Source organism: Acanthochromis polyacanthus, chromosome 13 (assembly GCF_021347895.1).
Source record: "Acanthochromis polyacanthus isolate Apoly-LR-REF ecotype Palm Island chromosome 13, KAUST_Apoly_ChrSc, whole genome shotgun sequence".
Classification (NCBI taxonomy): Eukaryota; Metazoa; Chordata; class Actinopteri; family Pomacentridae; genus Acanthochromis; species Acanthochromis polyacanthus.
In genome coordinates, this window is record NC_067125.1 from 37,226,843 (window position 1) to 37,245,639 (window position 18,797).

General features: G+C 38.8%; 1 protein-coding gene across 4 annotated transcripts in view; it reads right to left on the reverse strand.

Annotated features, from left to right (window-relative positions):
• The window catches only part of sik2b (salt-inducible kinase 2b), a 67,969-nt gene that overhangs the window by 19,283 nt on the left and 29,889 nt on the right, over positions 1-18,797 (reverse strand). For all 4 annotated transcript variants that reach the window (XM_022200137.2, XM_022200136.2, XM_051957743.1 and 1 more), the window contains one exon: positions 5,339-5,500. In XM_022200137.2, the coding sequence (XP_022055829.1) occupies positions 5,339-5,500 (162 nt within the window). The remainder of the gene's footprint in view (positions 1-5,338; positions 5,501-18,797) is intronic.

The following is an 18,797-nucleotide window of genomic DNA, read 5'->3' on the forward strand; positions in this document are numbered from 1 at the left end:
TATCTAATAAACTGGCAGTTGAAAGCACAAAAACAGAAAAAGGCAGTAAATCCACACATTTAAAAATGTGCAAACGACACTGATAAACTAACATTATTATTGTTTTTTTTTTCTGTATGACAATGAATTGTTTTTGCTCTAAAATTGAGGGTGTGAGTGTGTGGGCGTCTAGAGGTTTAAAATTAGGAGTTACACTACTGCTATACTATGATAACAATAGTTATATCTGGACACCGACCAATCTGTGCTTTCACATAAAAGGCAAAAACATAAAAAAAAAAAGTTGAAGAATGAATAATCTATATTGCAGGCTGCTTCTTGATGTTACTCAACAGAAAAGGAGATTCTTCCTCAAATATATGCAGGAATGAGGTTTCAAAGACTAATACAGTGCCAAAGTGAATAGGAGATTCAACTGTGTGTGTGTGTGTGTGTGTGTGTGTGTGTGTGTGTGTGTGTGTGTGTGTGTGTGTGTGTGTGTGTGTGTGTGTGTGTGTGTGTGTGTGTGTGTGTGTGTGCGCGTGCGTGCAGTCAAACCATTTAATTACTGCAATGCAGCGAGCAGGTGTGGTCAAAATAAAATGAAAGGTAAAGCCATGTGACACAGTGGGTTTATTACAAGCATGTTTACTGTGTGATGCTGCTGTGAAGGTGAGATGCGATATGCAGGGAGAGCCGAGCGGAGCAGTGCAGTCGGTTTATCGTCAGAAGCTGTGACCCATTTCATGGAGCTGAATACTGAGCAGACTGGTTGACGTCAAACACTCCAGCACGCTGCAGGCTACCAACAGCAGTCACAGCTCAACAGGAAGGGCGGGGCGGAGGAGTGTGTGTGTGTGTGTCGCGCGCAACAGCATTAGCATAATATTAGCTCAAACATGTCACCTATCAGTTTACAACAGTGTGTGTGTGTGCATGTGGGTGTGACATAATCATGCAGCTGTAAGAGAGCAACATCCAGTAGTCATAAATTTGTCATTTCTAATAACAAGGTATGAACACTGGTATTCTGGCGGCAGGTTAGGATGCTCTGCTTCCTTTCTCTCCTTGTGCTTCTCATTTGTTTTCATCTAAAAATATTTCTTTCTCCTCATATCCTTCAGGTTCTAAAAACTTCACCCTTTTCTACTCCTGAAGATACAGAGATGCAACTTCATTAAAATTTGCACAACACAGTACACTCTGGTGTTTGCAGATGTAACCTTCCTTTGCACTACTAGCTTTTGGTGCGATTTGACCAGTCACACTTGAAGCACTTTTTGCACTTACTACAGGTTTTTCCTTATGTCTGAATTCTTGCTTGTGTTGTACGTCGCTTTGGACGAAAGCGTCTGCTAAATTAAATTGTAGAATTGTAAAGTTATTTAATAGTAGGAAATTTTAGATAGATGTAAAACCTATAAAAACTTTTGTTTAACCTGTAAGCAGTGAACTAACATCCACTTCACTCAATAATGTGCAACAACTACATATCTGTATAATAACACAATTATAACTAAATTTATTACACTGTATACTTTATTTTCTTAGTACAATGCACATTTTTACATTTTATGCTTATGTTTATATTTTAGGCCATTTTTCTACTTATGTTTATCTAATATTTTTTCTACTGCTTAAATTTCTAAGATTCGAGTGGGATTCTGAAAGGATGCTATGTTGATGACAAATTTTCTCTATTTTTATTTTGTGGCAACTTCAAACGTGGATTTATTTTGTTGCTCTTCTAACTGGCTTGAAAGGAGCAGGCCTCGGTCGACAAAGGTGATTACTTGCGCCTCTGAGCACCAATCAGGTTTTATCAATGTCTGAATCGGAATTTAATTGCAATTGGAGGGTTGTTTTTCTTCACTATCAATCAAATCTGATTATCATCAAACTGCTTGCCCACAGTCCTGATTCAGCAGATTAGCTGCTTTATGTTTAACTTGATTACCAAAGTAGAGACTGTATTGAATTTCAATTTTGCTTGTTTGATTTTGACTATCAATAATGCAGGCAACGATGTGAGCACAATGGTTTCCTTTCTATTCCTATAAAATCGAGTGTGTATACAAGAAGCAAGAATCGGTTTCTTCAACATGCGTCCCTGATCTGGAGACTGTTTGTATAGTCTACAAAGTCGTCACTATTTAATTGACCATGAAACACATTTAGGGTTTGGCGCACATTCGGCAACACATTCTGCAGATGGTTTCAACCTTGAGAAATTCACATAACATTTAATGTGGCTGTAAACGTGTTCATAACAGTAGTGATACAAGACATCGTGTCACACTGTGTTTAAAAAGTGGTTTTCCTAGACCAGTTTTGATTTCCGTAACATATAAATTGAACACAACCGAAAACATAAAATGCATACATTCCCTGCTAAACCATAAAGGCAGCCTCCTCTCTTTCTCTGATCCAGCAACTTGTTTTTTGTTTTTGTTATGCCTCCTCCTCTCTTTCCATCCCCTTCGCTCTGTCAAGTCGAACGTAAAGGGGCTGTTTGAAGTGAAAACATTAAGGGCACTCCCTGCTGCTACTGCTCTGCTCTCCTCTGCAGCCACCATGAGCGTGACCTTTCTTTGACTGACCGCCGGTTAAGCTTCATACAGACTGACCAGAGGTGGCCTTTAGAAAGCAGAGAGGCGTCACTGGATTGCAGTAAAAGCCCAGAAGCACAGGCACTTTGTATGAGCCTGGATATTCAGAGAAGGGCTGAAACTATTACTTGGGAAAGAGAAAATGAATCAGTCTTTTTAATAATCAGTGAAGTGTTTTAGGCAATCATCAAGCAAAAATACCAAACATCTCTGGTGCCCGGTACACAAACATGAGGATTTATGCGGGTTGCTTTTACCTGCATCGTATCATTATAAACTGGACATCTTTGGACATTGGATGGTTAGTCTGGAAGACTGAATCACCAACTGGGCCATGTTCCAGATTCACAACGGGCCCAACGGCCCTGGGACTGCAATGTGGCATTGAATGTGCGGTGATTTACCAATAATGTTGTTTTATCAATTCTATATTTACCACTAAAGTACATTTTAAACTAAAAAGAGGGACCCCGAGTTAAAAATAACAAACATTTTGTCTCACACCTTTCATACATACAAAGCAGCTTTACAATGAAAGGAATAAAAAAGCATTTAGAATCTTTAAACTATTACGTTAAAAAGTGGAAAGCAAAAAATTTGAATGCAATTAGGTAGGGCAGAATAATGTCAACACGAAAAAAAGAAATCGTGACTATCACTGACTCGTGGCATCTTGGTTCAAGGAGCGCAGATTTATTTGGTTTTACAGAATCTGCTAAGAAGAATTTATCACTTTCTGGTGAAATATCATCACGTTTTGGTGCATTTTCCCAATAGAGCTGGAAGTCAAACATGAGTGATTTAAAAACTGTAGGACAGTTGAAAATCTGACCAATCTATATGTATATATGTATTTACAGTTTCTGGCATTGACTAATTGAATAATTTTGTCGATATTTTTTCAAGATGACATGCCTTTCACACCCACCAGCAGGTTTGGAGGTTCTGAGGGTTAAAGGAATGCACATTAACTAGTCTTAGAGTATGAGAGAAAAGAGAAGGAGAGTATTTCTGCCCAGAGGTTCCACAGAGAGTTAATCTCTGGCCTTGCTACTTGGACAAAACTACCAATGTGAAGATGTTGCCTTCTGGAAAACTGTGACGGACATTTTACACTATTTTTTCCGACATTTTATAGGCATAAAAAAAATGTAACTGCAAGGTTCAATCAATCATTTCTCATTAGTTGTAGCCCTAGCCAGTTTTCATTTAAGGTCTAAAAAATATCAGCAGATTACTTCATAATGGAAATAACCATTAGCTGCAGCTCTAAATGCAGATTAGTGCAGCATGAGTGCGAAAAAAGAGAAGTCTTCACCTCTCTTTCAGCCTGATTGAATAGATGGTTGATATGAACTGACATCAGTGTACCTAATACAGCACAGAAAGGTGAAGTGAAGAACTGGGGGGGAAATGACTTGTTCTAAAGTACAGTGCAAATCTGACATGTTTACTTATTTCGACTTCATGTGCCATTTGCCAAACTTGTCAGAGCGCGTTGTGGGTAAGTGAAGCACAGAATGTACCTTGCTGCCGATGTCCTCCCGAGAGACATTTTCTCTCTAATCACAAGCCAGGTAATGTTCTGTTCATTGTTTTCCTGCTTCAAATCTAATCTGCTGTGCGGACAATCGGCTGTGAGTCATGTTTGTGAAAATTACTGCTGGGATAATAACATCTCCAGGTTATCATCTTGGATCCTTCTGAGAAACCGTGCACAGGAAGATGGGAGTACTGATGCAGGTAAAACAGTCATTTCTCTATTAGTTATTCTATAGTTCTGTTTGTTTTGTTCTTAAATGGTTTTATCTTTAGGAACAATTAAAACCCACCGATAAATGGCTTGTTTAAAGATTAACTGGTGTGCTCAGGGGAGAGCTCATCTGTCATTTTTCCCCCTGAAAGTAACATTTATCGGAGGAAACAACAATTTTATTCAATTATTTCATGAAGTCCTTCGAGGGCATTTTCTGTGCTTAGTGTCTGGTATCCTTTAACACCTGTATTATTAGCCGCCCGCATGTGATCAGCTCACTTTAGATGGATTTCAGTATCAGTTCTGTATAAAGCCCAAGATAAACCTCGGCCTCTTTCAGAGCACTGTCACAGCTGCAGCCCTGCCACCCTGCTATGCAATGCTTCTTATCATTCTTCCTTCATCCTCTTATCCGCTACTCTGTCTCCAAAGTAGCCAATCCATTTTATCACCTCTGCTCCTCCTCCATTAAACCCAAATTTGTCCCTCTCAGTACCCCAACTTCCCCTACTCGTGAGTCTGAGGACACAGCAGTAGCGTGACATTCTCACTAGCTAACTCTAAATGTCAGTTGCTTAATAATGACACTTTGATGCTTGTACTACAGACCTCCAGCTTAGTCTCAAATCTCCGCCTCGGGGCCTGTTCCTCTTTTTGTCCTACTTCATCTTTAATGTTTCCCCCTCAAATTAACGCTGGGAGGGTCACTGGGGATGGGATTTTGGAGCATCAATTTTGAAAAGGTAGCACAAGCTTCTGGATTCTTGAGGAGATTTTTTTTTAAAGAGTGGCATCTTTGAGCCAACAGCGATCTCACAAGCAACCTCCAGCCACTTCTCAACACTGTGCAAATAGCTCGGGCAGGTAGTTAAGGCATTTCTGGACTTCACCAGTGCTGAGATCATAGCAGGCAACCGCTCAAAACCTCCATGTCATCATCATATTTTTCTCATTATTCAGTGAGTTTCTGGCTCCCCGCTGTGCGTTACTGTACCTGCAATCTTGATGTTCATGTGGCCATCCAACAGCAGATTCTCTGCCTTCAGGTCTCTGTGGACGATGTTTCGGTTGTGACAGTATTCAACCGCTGACAGGATCTGCCAGAACTTCCTCCTGGCCTCGAGCTCACTGAGACGGCCATGCTTTGCCAGATAGTCTGCAGTCAGGGAGACAGACATCAGAAAGAGGTGGCATGTCGGGTTAGAACTGTATGCAGATAATATTTTACATTGATTACATAACACGACTCAACAGGCCTTTGAAACACAGTATAAGGTAGCGCTGCACGGTTGAAAAGAATGCGTTGAGGCAGATTTTTCATTGCACTGAGCACTTGTGGTTGTGTTGAAAGGATAATTTACTTTTGATGAGGTGCAGGCCTGGTGCCAATAGTAGTTTACAGCTGCTCTACATTACATCATGCTTTGTATAGTGACTGAGTGAAAGACGTACGATGTAATTTTTCTTTGGAAACCTCTGTTCTAACCCCGTGTGTGTGAGTGTTTCAGCCGATGTGTGTGCATGTGTCAGTAGGCAGTGGCTGACAGTGTGTTGTCATAGCCGCAGGAGGAACAGGGAGGAAGAGATTTCTGAGAATTGGGCTTCTGCTACATAACATCCCCATTAGCTCAAGTTGGATCCGCCTGCGAGTTGGGGGGTTGGTTTCAGCACCGACAGCGAGTTTGTTAGGGTAAGACTGCAGCCGGCACACAAACATACAAACACACTTGATCATCAGCGGTATCAGCGATAGTGATGAAAATCTAAACCTGAGCTCTTATGCAATGAGTAACAAAAAAAAAACAGATTTATTTGTTTATCTGCAGAGCTCTGACGGTAAGAAACACCGAGTTTGCGGTTGTTTAGAAAGACAACAAAAAAAATCTCTGCTGTCTCCAGGGGGCCAAAGTCATAAATTTTACCGTCTTCTTTTTCCAGGAATCCAGATCACTGACCTTTCTCTTATTGTCTGCTTTCACGCGTCCTCATTCTTTTTCTAACCTTTCAGTGTTCACTAATTTTTTTTTACAAAGTTGGCCCGACAGACTGTTTTACAAGATGCACGATTTTTTTGCAGCCCCGTGAACTTTGAAAAGTGTGCCGTTTGTTGCTGTCGGCAGGGTTCCTCTTCGCACCTCTCTGTCCAGATAGCTTGCTAACTCTTCAATTCACACTCAGTGGCAAACAAGATAGGACGCTCTGTGTTGGCTTTAGTTCCAACTGGCAGGGATACAGACCACTGACCAAACCTGACAACAACTGCAACCACAACAAACCCCACCAACAAAGCATCATATATGAGTAAACAGAGAAACCTACACAAAGTCAGTCTCATGGGATGGGATCTTTGTAATCACATAGCAGCCAAAGACTTACAGGTTAGTTTCCATGAGATGCCTGGCCTTGAATTTCCTTTTCTTCTTACACATGTAACGTTGCTGTGACTTCCCTGCTGTGCACATACCTCAACGTAAAGGATGCGATCCCTGATAGGATTTCAAAACCAAACCTCTGTCGAGATGCACAGAGAAGTCACACTAAATCACTTTCACAGCCCACTAACATCAAAAACACCGTGCACTCACAGTACAGCACAATTTGTCCTGATGGCAGCGACATGCATCACGTTGTAAACACCTCATCTGAACAACTCTGTATTTCCACAGCTGAGGGTTGACCAAAGGGTCAGCTGTGTGTTGGGACAAGAACTGTACAGTCAAAATGACTTAAGCCCCAAAAGCTGCACTCCTAAACTTCACAGAGGTGATGCCGTTCCATCATCAACAGCACTTTTGATAAACGGCGAACATCTGGTAGAATGGGAAAACTTGATTAGAGAGTGGCTGGCAAATTCCATAAAGGAGGCCCTTCAGTGACCAGGGCAGCTTTCAAGCAATGCTGCTAATCAAAAAACACACTGGCGAGGGGAATGTGTCGAGGACATCCAAGTATGCACCTGTGAGAAGAAGCGGACTCTGAAGTAATAATCTTTCTAGGTGTGCCTTCGTCTCCTAAGGCATCGGTATGGCTCAACCACGGTGGCTGTCAGGCACTTAAAGAGCCACAAGTTGAATGAAATATTCTCTGACCAGAAGGGCTCATCTCTGCCATCACAGAGCCAGGCAAAGCATAAAAATCAATCCAGCATAGCGGTAATGACACACACTTTCAGGCAATCTTTTCCTTTATGGAATTCATACAATCACTTGAGTAGTATTGCGAGGGAAAAGAAAAACCCCTGATCAAAGAATGCAAACAGCGGTATGTGTTGGATTGTTTTCTAAAACAACAAGGTTTGATTTTTTATGTTTGCTTCTGAAGTTGTTTGACCATCCAGCCAGCAATGATGACAATGACAAGTCTCAAACAGACATTAAACAGGAAATTGTGCTTTCGTAAGGCAATACAATGACGTTTTGAGTATATAATAAGAAATCTAGGGTTGCAACTGCAGATCAATTGCATTATCAATGGAATCAGATTTTTTAAAATTCAATTCAGTTCAATTCAATTTTATTTATATAGCGTCAATTACAATCAAACTGTCTCAAGACGCTTTACAAAACCCATATGCCTGACCCCCAGAGCAAGCCCAAAGGCGACAGTGGCAAGGAAAAACACCCTTTTAACAGGGAAGAAACCTCGAGCAGAACCCGGCTCTATATAGGGGGGACCCATCTGCCTGCTGGCCGGGCGGGTTGAAAGGGACAGAGGAGGGCAAGGGGGAGGGATGGGAGAAGAGGGAGGGGTGGGAAAGCAAGGAAAGTACAACACACATGTGACTCAAACAAAGTGTAAGCTAACATTGAAAACTGACTCATAATTCACTCTTATGATGTACGGCTCTGACATTAAACATACTACATATATAGCTAGCAGTAAAATTCAAACAGTATGTAGATTAGCATAACAAGTACAGTGAATTCATATTGCCTGTTGGGTCTAACTAACAGTCCATAGAGCACAATAAAAGCCAGGAAACATTCACTTTTGAGAAGCAAGAATCAGCTAATTTACAGCATTTTTTGGTTTTAAAACTCAACAGTTGCTTTTAAATGATCATGTCCAGATTCTACTTTAACTCTTGTTCGCCAAACAGAATGCTGAACATCACAACTTGTCTTAGTTCTGTACGAACAGCAGCACTGTGTAGCTACCGTTTGTTCTACAGTAGCACTTGAAAAATAAGCCATTACTGTTTGAGCAATCAACACTGCACAGCCACACACACACACACACACACACACACACACAGACACACAGACACACACACAGACACACAGACACACACACAGACACACACACACACACACACACACACACACACACACACACACACACACACACACACACACACACACACACACACACACACACACACATACACGTGTGACAAGCCAAGAGGGGACTGTTGTAGAAAACTGGTAACAGTGGCCCAGTGTTTCGAGATATTTTGTTGAAACAAAAATCATTTATAAAATTTTCTTTTAAGGTCTTTCTTCAGAATATAACTTCAAACATGCATTTTTTAATTTTTTTAAAAAACTGCCAAGAGGGGCCCATCAGCCATGCCTGACATCTACATATCAAAGAGTGGCCCTCCATAGCCTTCCGTGGAGCTGTAGGTGTTAACACAACAGTTCAGCCTGACTGACACCTACACATCAAAGAGTGGCCCTCCATTGCAGGCTCTGGAGGGCCCCTCTTTTATATGTAGATGTCGGTCAGGGCTGCAATGGAACTGTCTGTGCAATACACAAATTGATTGGTAGTAAGTCTACGTGTAACTTTAAAGTTTTAAATGTTTAAAAAACCTCACCAAATATTGTGAAAGTCATTTGGTCTAAATAGTTTTTCTTCTAAATCCTTGATTTGTGTTGCTTAGTTACATGCACTGTGACATCACAAACAATTACTGAATTTTTTATATGTCCCACTCCATTGACATATATTCAGAAATATGGTTGAAATCTTTGTAAAGTAATATTTTTTAATGTTTGAAACACTTCCTGACAACAAGCATGTCTTTATCATTTTATCTTAGGGGCGGTCACATTTTGCTGGGCTACTATGAAATTACTATGAAATGAGATAAGTGTGAATTTCAAACTGGACCTTTGTATTGCCTCTGTATTACTTCACTCTTGAAGGCAAAACCTTTAATTTGAGGCTCTGATTTAAAAACTTCTGCAACTACAGTTTATTGTGGCCTAATGAGCATCTTTATGGCATCCATTTTAGAGTAAATAATTCTTACGACAATGTCACAAAAAAGTTGTGAATTATTTTTTTCTCTAATCAGGACTATTGTAAATACTAAAATGATCTTCTATTTATGTATACACACTGGGGTGTTAATGTCGCTCTGTGCTATCTAAAAGGGCCCTCGCTGTCCTATTGAGAATATCTAAGAAGAGGACCCTTATCGTTCTTACACCAACAGTGTGGACCTATATTCTCTGTTCAAGCCATAAAATCAATTCAATTTTCGTGAATAAGCTTTCCACTTATTGAAAATTAGATTAATTGAGCAACTATGATATTATTTAGCATTACACTCACCTCCTTGCAGTAAGTAATATTTGAGAAATTTTTAATAAAATTTAAAACATTGCATCTACGCCTGTAATTGTGTTCAAAACAAACTGAATGAGGGCTTTATTTCATTTAAGTGTTAAAACTGAAAAAATATAGAAAACTACATTTCAATCACGCATGGATCTGGTGCAGAAACAAATGCCTGACAGGTGATGTCGCTACTATGGTCAAGCAATGACAGGTTTTGAGAGGTGGTGACCAAAACCTGTGCTGAATGTGATGGATATTTGGTGCACCCAGGTAGCTACTATCAGAAACTCTACTTACTTTGATTACTAATGTCAAATGTGGAACAGGACATTTTGGATAAGTCCAAAACGTCACTGGGGGCGAAAACACGCGTTTGTCACTTGTGGAGCTGTGCCGTCAGGCTCTGAAATGAGTTTGCCTGTCAAAAATTCCGTATTAAACTCTGAGTTCTGCTTGATGATGACAATAATGATATTTGTATGAATAGTGATGAGATGGAGTCGATACAGCCCACAAACTTGTGACTGTGGAATGAGATAAGGACTTATCTCTTCTTGCTGTCTTCTTCCTACTTCCTCCTTTCGTTTCTTTTCTCATTTCCTCATTTCCCCATGTTTCTCGTGTCCTCCACACTTCTCTTCAATTCTATTTTATCCCTTTTTGCTCCAGGTTACTTTTTAAACTAAAATCTCTCATGACTCTGTCCATTTGCTGCCACTATAATACAGACGAGGGAGGAGAGGGCTGATAAAAAAATAATCAGATAAGGATGATTGGAGCTGCTTTCAATTATTACTGTGCTTATAGTTGTGAGCCTAATGAGCAGCAGCAACTTCTTTATGGACTTATTATGCTCTGGGTTTTGCCTTCCGAGCTACATGTCGACAACTACTACACATTCTCTGCATGTCTCCTTGTCCACGTAAAGCAGTAAAAACATGTTTTGCCACTCCAAAGGAAACTGTCAAAAAAATTGCAAAATATATACATTAGGTATCAACATATTGAAAAAATAAGCAGTTTTTCTCTGAATAGAACTACTGTGGGTGTGTCCACTGAAGGTGCAAATTGACAGCTTTAACAAAAGTTTAAATAAAGCAAACTGATTAGAGGTGGAAAACCAAACACATGCTACAGATGTGGAACATTTTCTTCCCTTTGCAGCTGCAGACTGAGCTACCTGTTACAATAAATGAAGGACAACTTTGATGGGAACGTACCAGACACCAGATACTAGCAGGACAAAACAAAGAATGTCTCTGATAAAAAAAAGAAAAATAATAAAAATTACTGGTGTAAAATGATCTTGACAGGTGCAGGTGTTGGTGGTCATTTTCAACTTTTGGAGACATCCATTAAAGATGCATTTGCCTCACTAGCTTGCTAATTGTATGTTTCAGAAGGTCTAGGAACTAGCGATTGAGCAGGAGAACAGCTTATGCTAATGTGCTCTAGTTTTTATGGCATTAAAGGGGCAGACGTCATGTCAAGAACATGGAACATCATCGAGACGTGAGCCAAAACATCAAACTCCATAATTCAGCATTTGACATCATAACAAGTCATGCTTTTTTCATGTTTCCAGGAATTATTTTCTCACGTGGATTATGTATTTAAAACCACGACGAGTTCTTAAAAATATGTTTGCACACTTGATGCTCTCAAAGAAGCCAAAGAAAAGACAGTTAAACAGCATGTTCTCTTCATTAAAAGATTCAAATACATCAGGTCCTTGGTTTACGACGTCCTCGACTTATGCTATTTTGTGGTTGCGTCGCCATCTCCCATGAATTTATGAAAACAGTCTTGTTCCATCATGCCGGCGTACGGCATTTGCGATGTTCAAAGAAATTTTGCGTGGGAACTCGTTGGCAAGCGGAGCAGACGGATACGTCGTCACACGAAGCTATAGGAGGAAGTTTGCATTTTCCAGTTGTACGCCATATTGGATTGTGCTATGTTGCTTTCTTTCTTTTGTTTTTTTATTTTTTGCCTTTCATTATGCCTCCCACATATAAGTTGGTAGCAATATTGTAAGGTATGGAACTGTTCTCTATTTTTAAACTTAATTTTCATTTTTACTGTGCACTGGCTTTATGTCCTAGATTACGGTTTTACCCCTGTGTTAGCGTAGGTGAATGACATAGGCAATTATGTACAATATGTGAGTTCCGATTTACAGTGAAAATTGCAATATGTCGTGCTATAATAATGTAATTCTGACTTAAGTCAAGGACCCCCTGTTTTCCAAAATCAAAATATGTAAGGTTTCTATTCAGGCAAAAAAAAAAAAAAAAAAAAAAAGCATGATTTGGTCACTGCTTTCTCCTCTTTTTTCTTTATCTGCTTTTATTAATTGTGAAAGTACTATATATGTCCTCGATATCAGCTGACATTGTAGATATCCTGTACTTTATTATAGATTAATTTGATCATATTTTAGCATGCATCCCTGCTTTTTGATGAGCTCCTGATCAGCTCATCGATGTTACCTGTTGCCTCTTTAAATTCCATAATCATTTATCAAATGTAGCTGTTGTCCATTAAATCAAAACAAATGTTTCACAGATATTTTGCATCATCCTCATCATCACCATGAGTCCAAAAAGCCTGATCCCAACCACTCTGTAGGGGTTCAGGCTTGACAGTAGCTTAACACTGATGTTAATTACAGATAGGAGCAAATTCACCTGTATGATAAAGCAAAGTAATTCTACAATGTTGTCAGTCTTTGTGAAGTACAATTTATCAGTCAGTCATTATTTATAATTTAATCACTCTCAGTGTTTAGGGCCACATTTGAGTTGTTTGACTTGTGAATGACAGCTGTAATTTGTTTCTGTTTAATGTATTCTCCTTTTGCATTGTATGTTTTCTTTTTGTCTCTGTTACATCTTTAAATCTCCCAAATTCTCATCCTCAGTCCTTACCCTCCATATTTTTTCCTGTGACAGAGCATCTCCCTTCTGTCTAACAGTCTCCTCCCAGGCCTTTTATGTTCTAAGAGGAAAACACCACGTAGATGTCCACTCTACCTGCAGGGTGGCACCATATTATTATATTCACCCATCCCGAGTGTTTGTGTGCATGTGTGCACAGAAGCCCGAGGGGTAGAAGTGATAATACAAGGCACACAGCGTCCATTATTGCTGTATGAAACCTTTTGACACATGGGGGGCAACACATGCTGGCTTCATGTCGGGCTTTTATATGACCTCAAACACACACACACACACAACACATGACACAGTGTGACAAGCCAAGAGGGGACTGTCGTAGAAAACTGGTAACAGTGGCCCAGTGTTTCGAGATATTTTGTTGAAACAAAAATCATTTATAAAATTTTCTTTTAAGGTCTTTCTTCAGAATATAACTTCAAACATGCATTTTTTAATTTTTTTAAAAAACTGCCAAGAGGGGCCCATCAGCCATGCCTGACATCTACATATCAAAGAGTGGCCCTCCATAGCCTTCCGTGGAGCTGTAGGTGTTAACACAACAGTTCAGCCTGACTGACACCTACACATCAAAGAGTGGCCCTCCATTGCAGGCTCTGGAGGGCCCCTCTTTTATATGTAGATGTCGGTCAGGGCTGCAATGGAACTGTCTGTGCAATACACAAATTGATTGGTAGTAAGTCTACGTGTAACTTTAAAGTTTTAAATGTTTAAAAACCTCACCAAATATTGTGAAAGTCATTTGGTCTAAATAGTTTTTCTTCTAAATCCTTGATTTGTGTTGCTTAGTTACATGCACTGTGACATCACAAACAATTACTGAATTTTTTATATGTCCCACTCCATTGACATATATTCAGAAATATGGTTGAAATCTTTGTAAAGTAATATTTTTTTAATGTTTGAAACACTTCCTGACAACAAGCATGTCTTTATCATTTTATCTTAGGGGCGGTCACATTTGCTGGGCTACTATGAAATACTATGAAATGAGATAAGTGTGAATTTCAAACTGGACCTTTGTATTGCCTCTGTATTACTTCACTCTTGAAGGCAAAACTTTAATTTGAGGCTCTGATTTAAAAACTTCTGCAACTACAGTTTATTGTGGTCCTAATGAGCATCTTTATGGCATCCATTTTAGAGTAAATAATTCTTACGACAATGTCACAAAAAAGTTGTGAATTATTTTTTTCTCTAATCAGGACTATTGTAAATACTAAAATGATCTTCTATTATGTATACACACTGGGGTGTTAATGTCGCTCTGTGCTATCTAAAAGGGCCCTCGTGTCGTTATAGACTATCTAAAGAGGACCCCTATCATTCTGTACACCAAAGTGTGGACCTTATTCTCTGTCAGCCATAAAAACAATCATTTTTTGTGAATAAAATTCTACTTTAATTGAAATAGATTAATTGAGGCAACTATGATATTATTTAGCATTACACTCACCTTCCTGCATTAATTAATATTTTTGAAAATAATTTTCAAGTGTTACATCTTCCTGTAGATTGTGTTCAAAACAAAGTGAATGAGGCTTATTTTATTTCCTGAGGCTTAATTAATTTTCCATTTTAGAGTAAATAATTATTACAACAATGTCACAAAAAAGTTGTAAATGATTCTTTCTCTAATCAGGACTATTGTAAATACTAAATGATCTTCTATCCTATGCATACACACTGGGGTGTTAATGTCGCTCTGTGCTATCTAAAAGGGCCCTCGTGTCGTTATAGACTATCTAAAAGAGGACCCCCATCATTCTGTACCACCAAAGTGTGGACCTTATTCTCTGTCAGCCATAAAATCATTCATTTTTGTGAATAAATTTCCACTTTAATTGAAAATAGATTAACTAATGATATTATTTAGCATTACACTCACCTTCCTGCAGTAAGTAATATTTATGAAAATAATTTTCAAGTATTACATCTACCTGTAGATTGTGTTCAAAACAAACTGAATGAGGTTTATTTCATTTAAAGTGTTGGTGTCAACATAAAATCACTCAAAGACAGCTATTATCATATATGTCTATATCTGTAGATGTGCCAGTTCAAAGTCCAACTGTCATATATCTACATCTAGGGTCATCATCTGTGTAGGAGCAGATGCTGGCCCACATATTAACTTTCTAATGCCCAAGAGTTTATATTGCATCATGTCACCAAGCAGAATTGCTGAATAAAATCTTTTACAAATATAGATACTGCTAACTGCTCTGAAAATCTAAATGGGCACAGTCAAAGGTAAATGTTCTCTAAATTATGTAGCTTTGGTTCCAGTTGTTTCAGTTCTTACATCTTTAGGAGATCCTAATGTATTTTGTTAATGCTCTCACTTGGACAGATAATCATTGGCTAATTTTATTCAAAAGCCTTGTTGATAACCATGCTGGTTCTACTCCCCTAAAAGTATTTCTAAAAACTGCTGCTGTAAATTGACAACAATCCATCTAACACAGCAGCCGAATGGCAGGTTCCAGCTTTGTGTTCAGCTATGGTTAGAGTTTAAGGATCAGAATCGTAAACAGAAATGGTACAATAGCAGTTTTATATTATTACACTGAAATCACATTCATTATGTATTTTACATAGGGCTTCATTTTGGCTCATGGATTTTTGGAATCATCAATTCTGGAATGTGTATGTTGCTCCATGCTATCCAAGAGGGAACCTGTGTCATGTGCCTGTGATGAAAATGTAGGCTAAATGTAGTAGGTTGGGAGGCCACAATTTCTTGTTTTCTATTTTTTTGTTGCCTTGATTGTTTTTAATTTAATGCTGTTGTTGGACAACAGCTTCTCTACAAAGCTCGATTCCTTTTCTGTCACAGCTCTGTTGTGTGTTGTCCAGTCCTTTTACATTTGCTGGGCAAACTGAGCAGATGTGTGTGTGTAGATTCTCGTTCAGTCAAACCCCTGTATTGCTAGTCCACTTCACATCAATTGAACTCTTTGTGTGTCTACGTCTGGTCTGGGTCCACATTCACATTTCATGGGCGGGTGGATCAAACAGGCTGCTCTGACATGGGATTATCAAACGAGCAGCTATTAACACCATGGGTGAAGTCAATGAGAGGAAATGGGCAGCTTTAACTACAAATCCACATCCCTGTCTGTAAACAGTGGTATTTTTCCTCAAGCTGACATCAGCCACCAATGCCAATGGCTATTATGCAATAGACAACCACTTGTCCACTCTGAGACATGGTAATGTGGCTTACATATAATAATCCCAAGCAAGTCTCACATATGCAACTGCATATGTGCAACCAAAATAGTTGCATGTGTAACTATTTTTCAAGAGTGATTAGCAGATTATCCTAAAATAAATAAATAAATGTGGACAGGAGACAGGTTTGACTGCTGACACAGGTGATGATCAGAATGTAGGGGCAGCTAGGGAAAGATGATTGAGTCAGTTAAACAGAAAAAAGTAGAAAACTATGTTCAGTTGTGAGGACTGGTGGAGAACAAATGCATGAAAGTACTATGAATGAGACAAGTGTGAATTTCAAACTGGACCTTTGTATGCCTCTGTATTACTTCACTCTTGAAGGCAAAACCTTTAATTTGAGGCTCTGATTTAAAACTTCTGCAACTACAGTTTATTGTGGTCTAATGAACATCTTTTTAGCATTCATTTCTGAGTAAATAATTCTTACAGTCATGTCACAAAAAAGTTGGAAATGATTCTTTCTCTAATTGGGACTATTGTAAATACTAAAATGATCTATCTATGTATACACACTGGGGTGTTAATGTCGCTCTGTGCTATTTAAAAGGGCCCTTGTGTCGTTATAGACTATCTAAAAGAGGACCCCTATCAATCTGTACCACCAAAGTGTGGACCTTATTTTCTGTCAGCCATAAAAACAATCATTTTTTTCAATGAGTTTCCACTGTTATTGAAAATAGACTAATTGAGGCAACTATGACATTATTTAGCATTACACTCACCTTTCTGCAGTAAGTAAGATTTTTAAAAATAAATTTTTAAGTATTACATCTACTTGTAGATTGTTTTCAAAACAAACTGAATGAGGTTTATTTCATTGAAGTGTTAAGCAGAAAAAAGTAGAAACTACATTCAATCACGATGACTGGTGCAGAACAAATGCTGACAGTGACGCTACTATTGACAGCAATGACAGTTTTGGGAGGTGGTGACCAAATCCTGTGCTGATGTGACTGAGATATTTGGCTGTACCAGTGCTACTATTCAGAAGCATACTTTGGAGCTCTGATCCCAGATGTGTGCACCTGAACATTCCTATATTATGCTTTGCTTCTCTTCATCGGGAATGGTGAATTAGTGCATACAGACCGGATCTCGAGACATGAAGAGTGAAAGATCAATGATGTAAACTAGGAATGGAATGACAATGAACATTGTTGACAGAGAATCTGTACACGCGTACAATTCATCCAGCAGATTTACAAGCAGTGAAGAAAAAAGAAACTTGCAAACTAAATTAAGACAGAAAAGAATTCATTATTTCAAATGAGTTGTTGTCCACCAAGTATTTAATGCTTTTTTTTCTTTTGTAATGACATTGCTATGTGTGTCTGCTAAAGGTAAACAAATCATTTTTTAAGAAGCAAAAACCCACAGAAATTCCCTATATTTAACTAATGACGTAAATAGAGATTGCATTGTTTGCTTCACAGATCAAAACCTCATGCTTTTCTTTACAATTCCGTACTGGTGGGTCCTGGTGGTTGTAAAAATATGAACGTGAGGATTTCTTTTCCGAGAGTGGTGGGATTTTGATACTAATGTTCATAATGTGGTAACAGACATTGTGGAATAAGTCAAATGTCACCTGTTTTTAATGCCTTTTTTGATCACAACTCCAGCTCTATACTAACATGCTTGTTTGTTTATTTGTTTATTTGATAGGGACAGAACAACAAACATTGTTACATTAACCGATGTCATGTTCATAGGTCAATAGCTGACAGCTAATTCGCAGACCCTGGTCCCTGCTTGTGTGGACAGACGTAAAAGTGATGTTCTTGAAGGCTACTGCCCAACCCCCACACACAATTTACATTTCTATGTTCAGGCGCTACGAATGTGCTTGTGTGGACAGAGCTAAAGGTGATGTTTCTTGAAGGCTACTGCCCAACCCCCACGCACAATTTTACTCTGCCATGGCCAAAGAGACAACCAGGTTTCTGCTGTAGCAACAGATCACAGGCTGACTTACGTTCAGACCAATTTCCCTTGTAGTTATGCATGAATAAATTCTATGAGTTTCAAAGGTTTTATTCACTTTGCAAATTGTGATGATCCAAGTATTCACAAAAAACTGAACCATTCAAGTCAAATAAAATAAATCATTCTAGTTTCACTCAACAAATGTGCCAGAACTTTCACATTTCAGTACAACCTCTTGTGTGTTGTTGTTTTGTTTGTTTTAAACCTAGAAGTATGAGTGTACTTCAAACACTTTCAAGTAGATTTTTCCTGTTTCTGAATATGCCTGAGCCTGTCTTTTTCATTATAGCATGAACTATCATTTGTTTCCTTTAACAGCAGTTTAGAATTACATCAGCCCATTCCCAGTAAAAAATTACTCTGCCTCTGCAGGAGTTTTTAACTTCCAAAGGCATGGAAGGCCTCATGAAAATCATCAGCTAAAACACACCTTGGCCCGTACTTCAGAATCTGTTGCTGAGACATAGCTTACCGTAAGGCTCAGGTTAAACAAGCCAGATTCAGACTTCTCATCTCTTCTAGATAAATCTCTTTTACAAGACACAGCAATGACAAAAATTCCCTACAAATGGTCCCATCATTCTTTAACTCACAAATTAAGTGCGGGTGTTTTTTGGTTTTAGTTTTATTCCTATTTTCTGCAGAAATGCAGAGCAAAAACAAGTGGATCAATATTTGTTGGACAACAACTTCTCTACA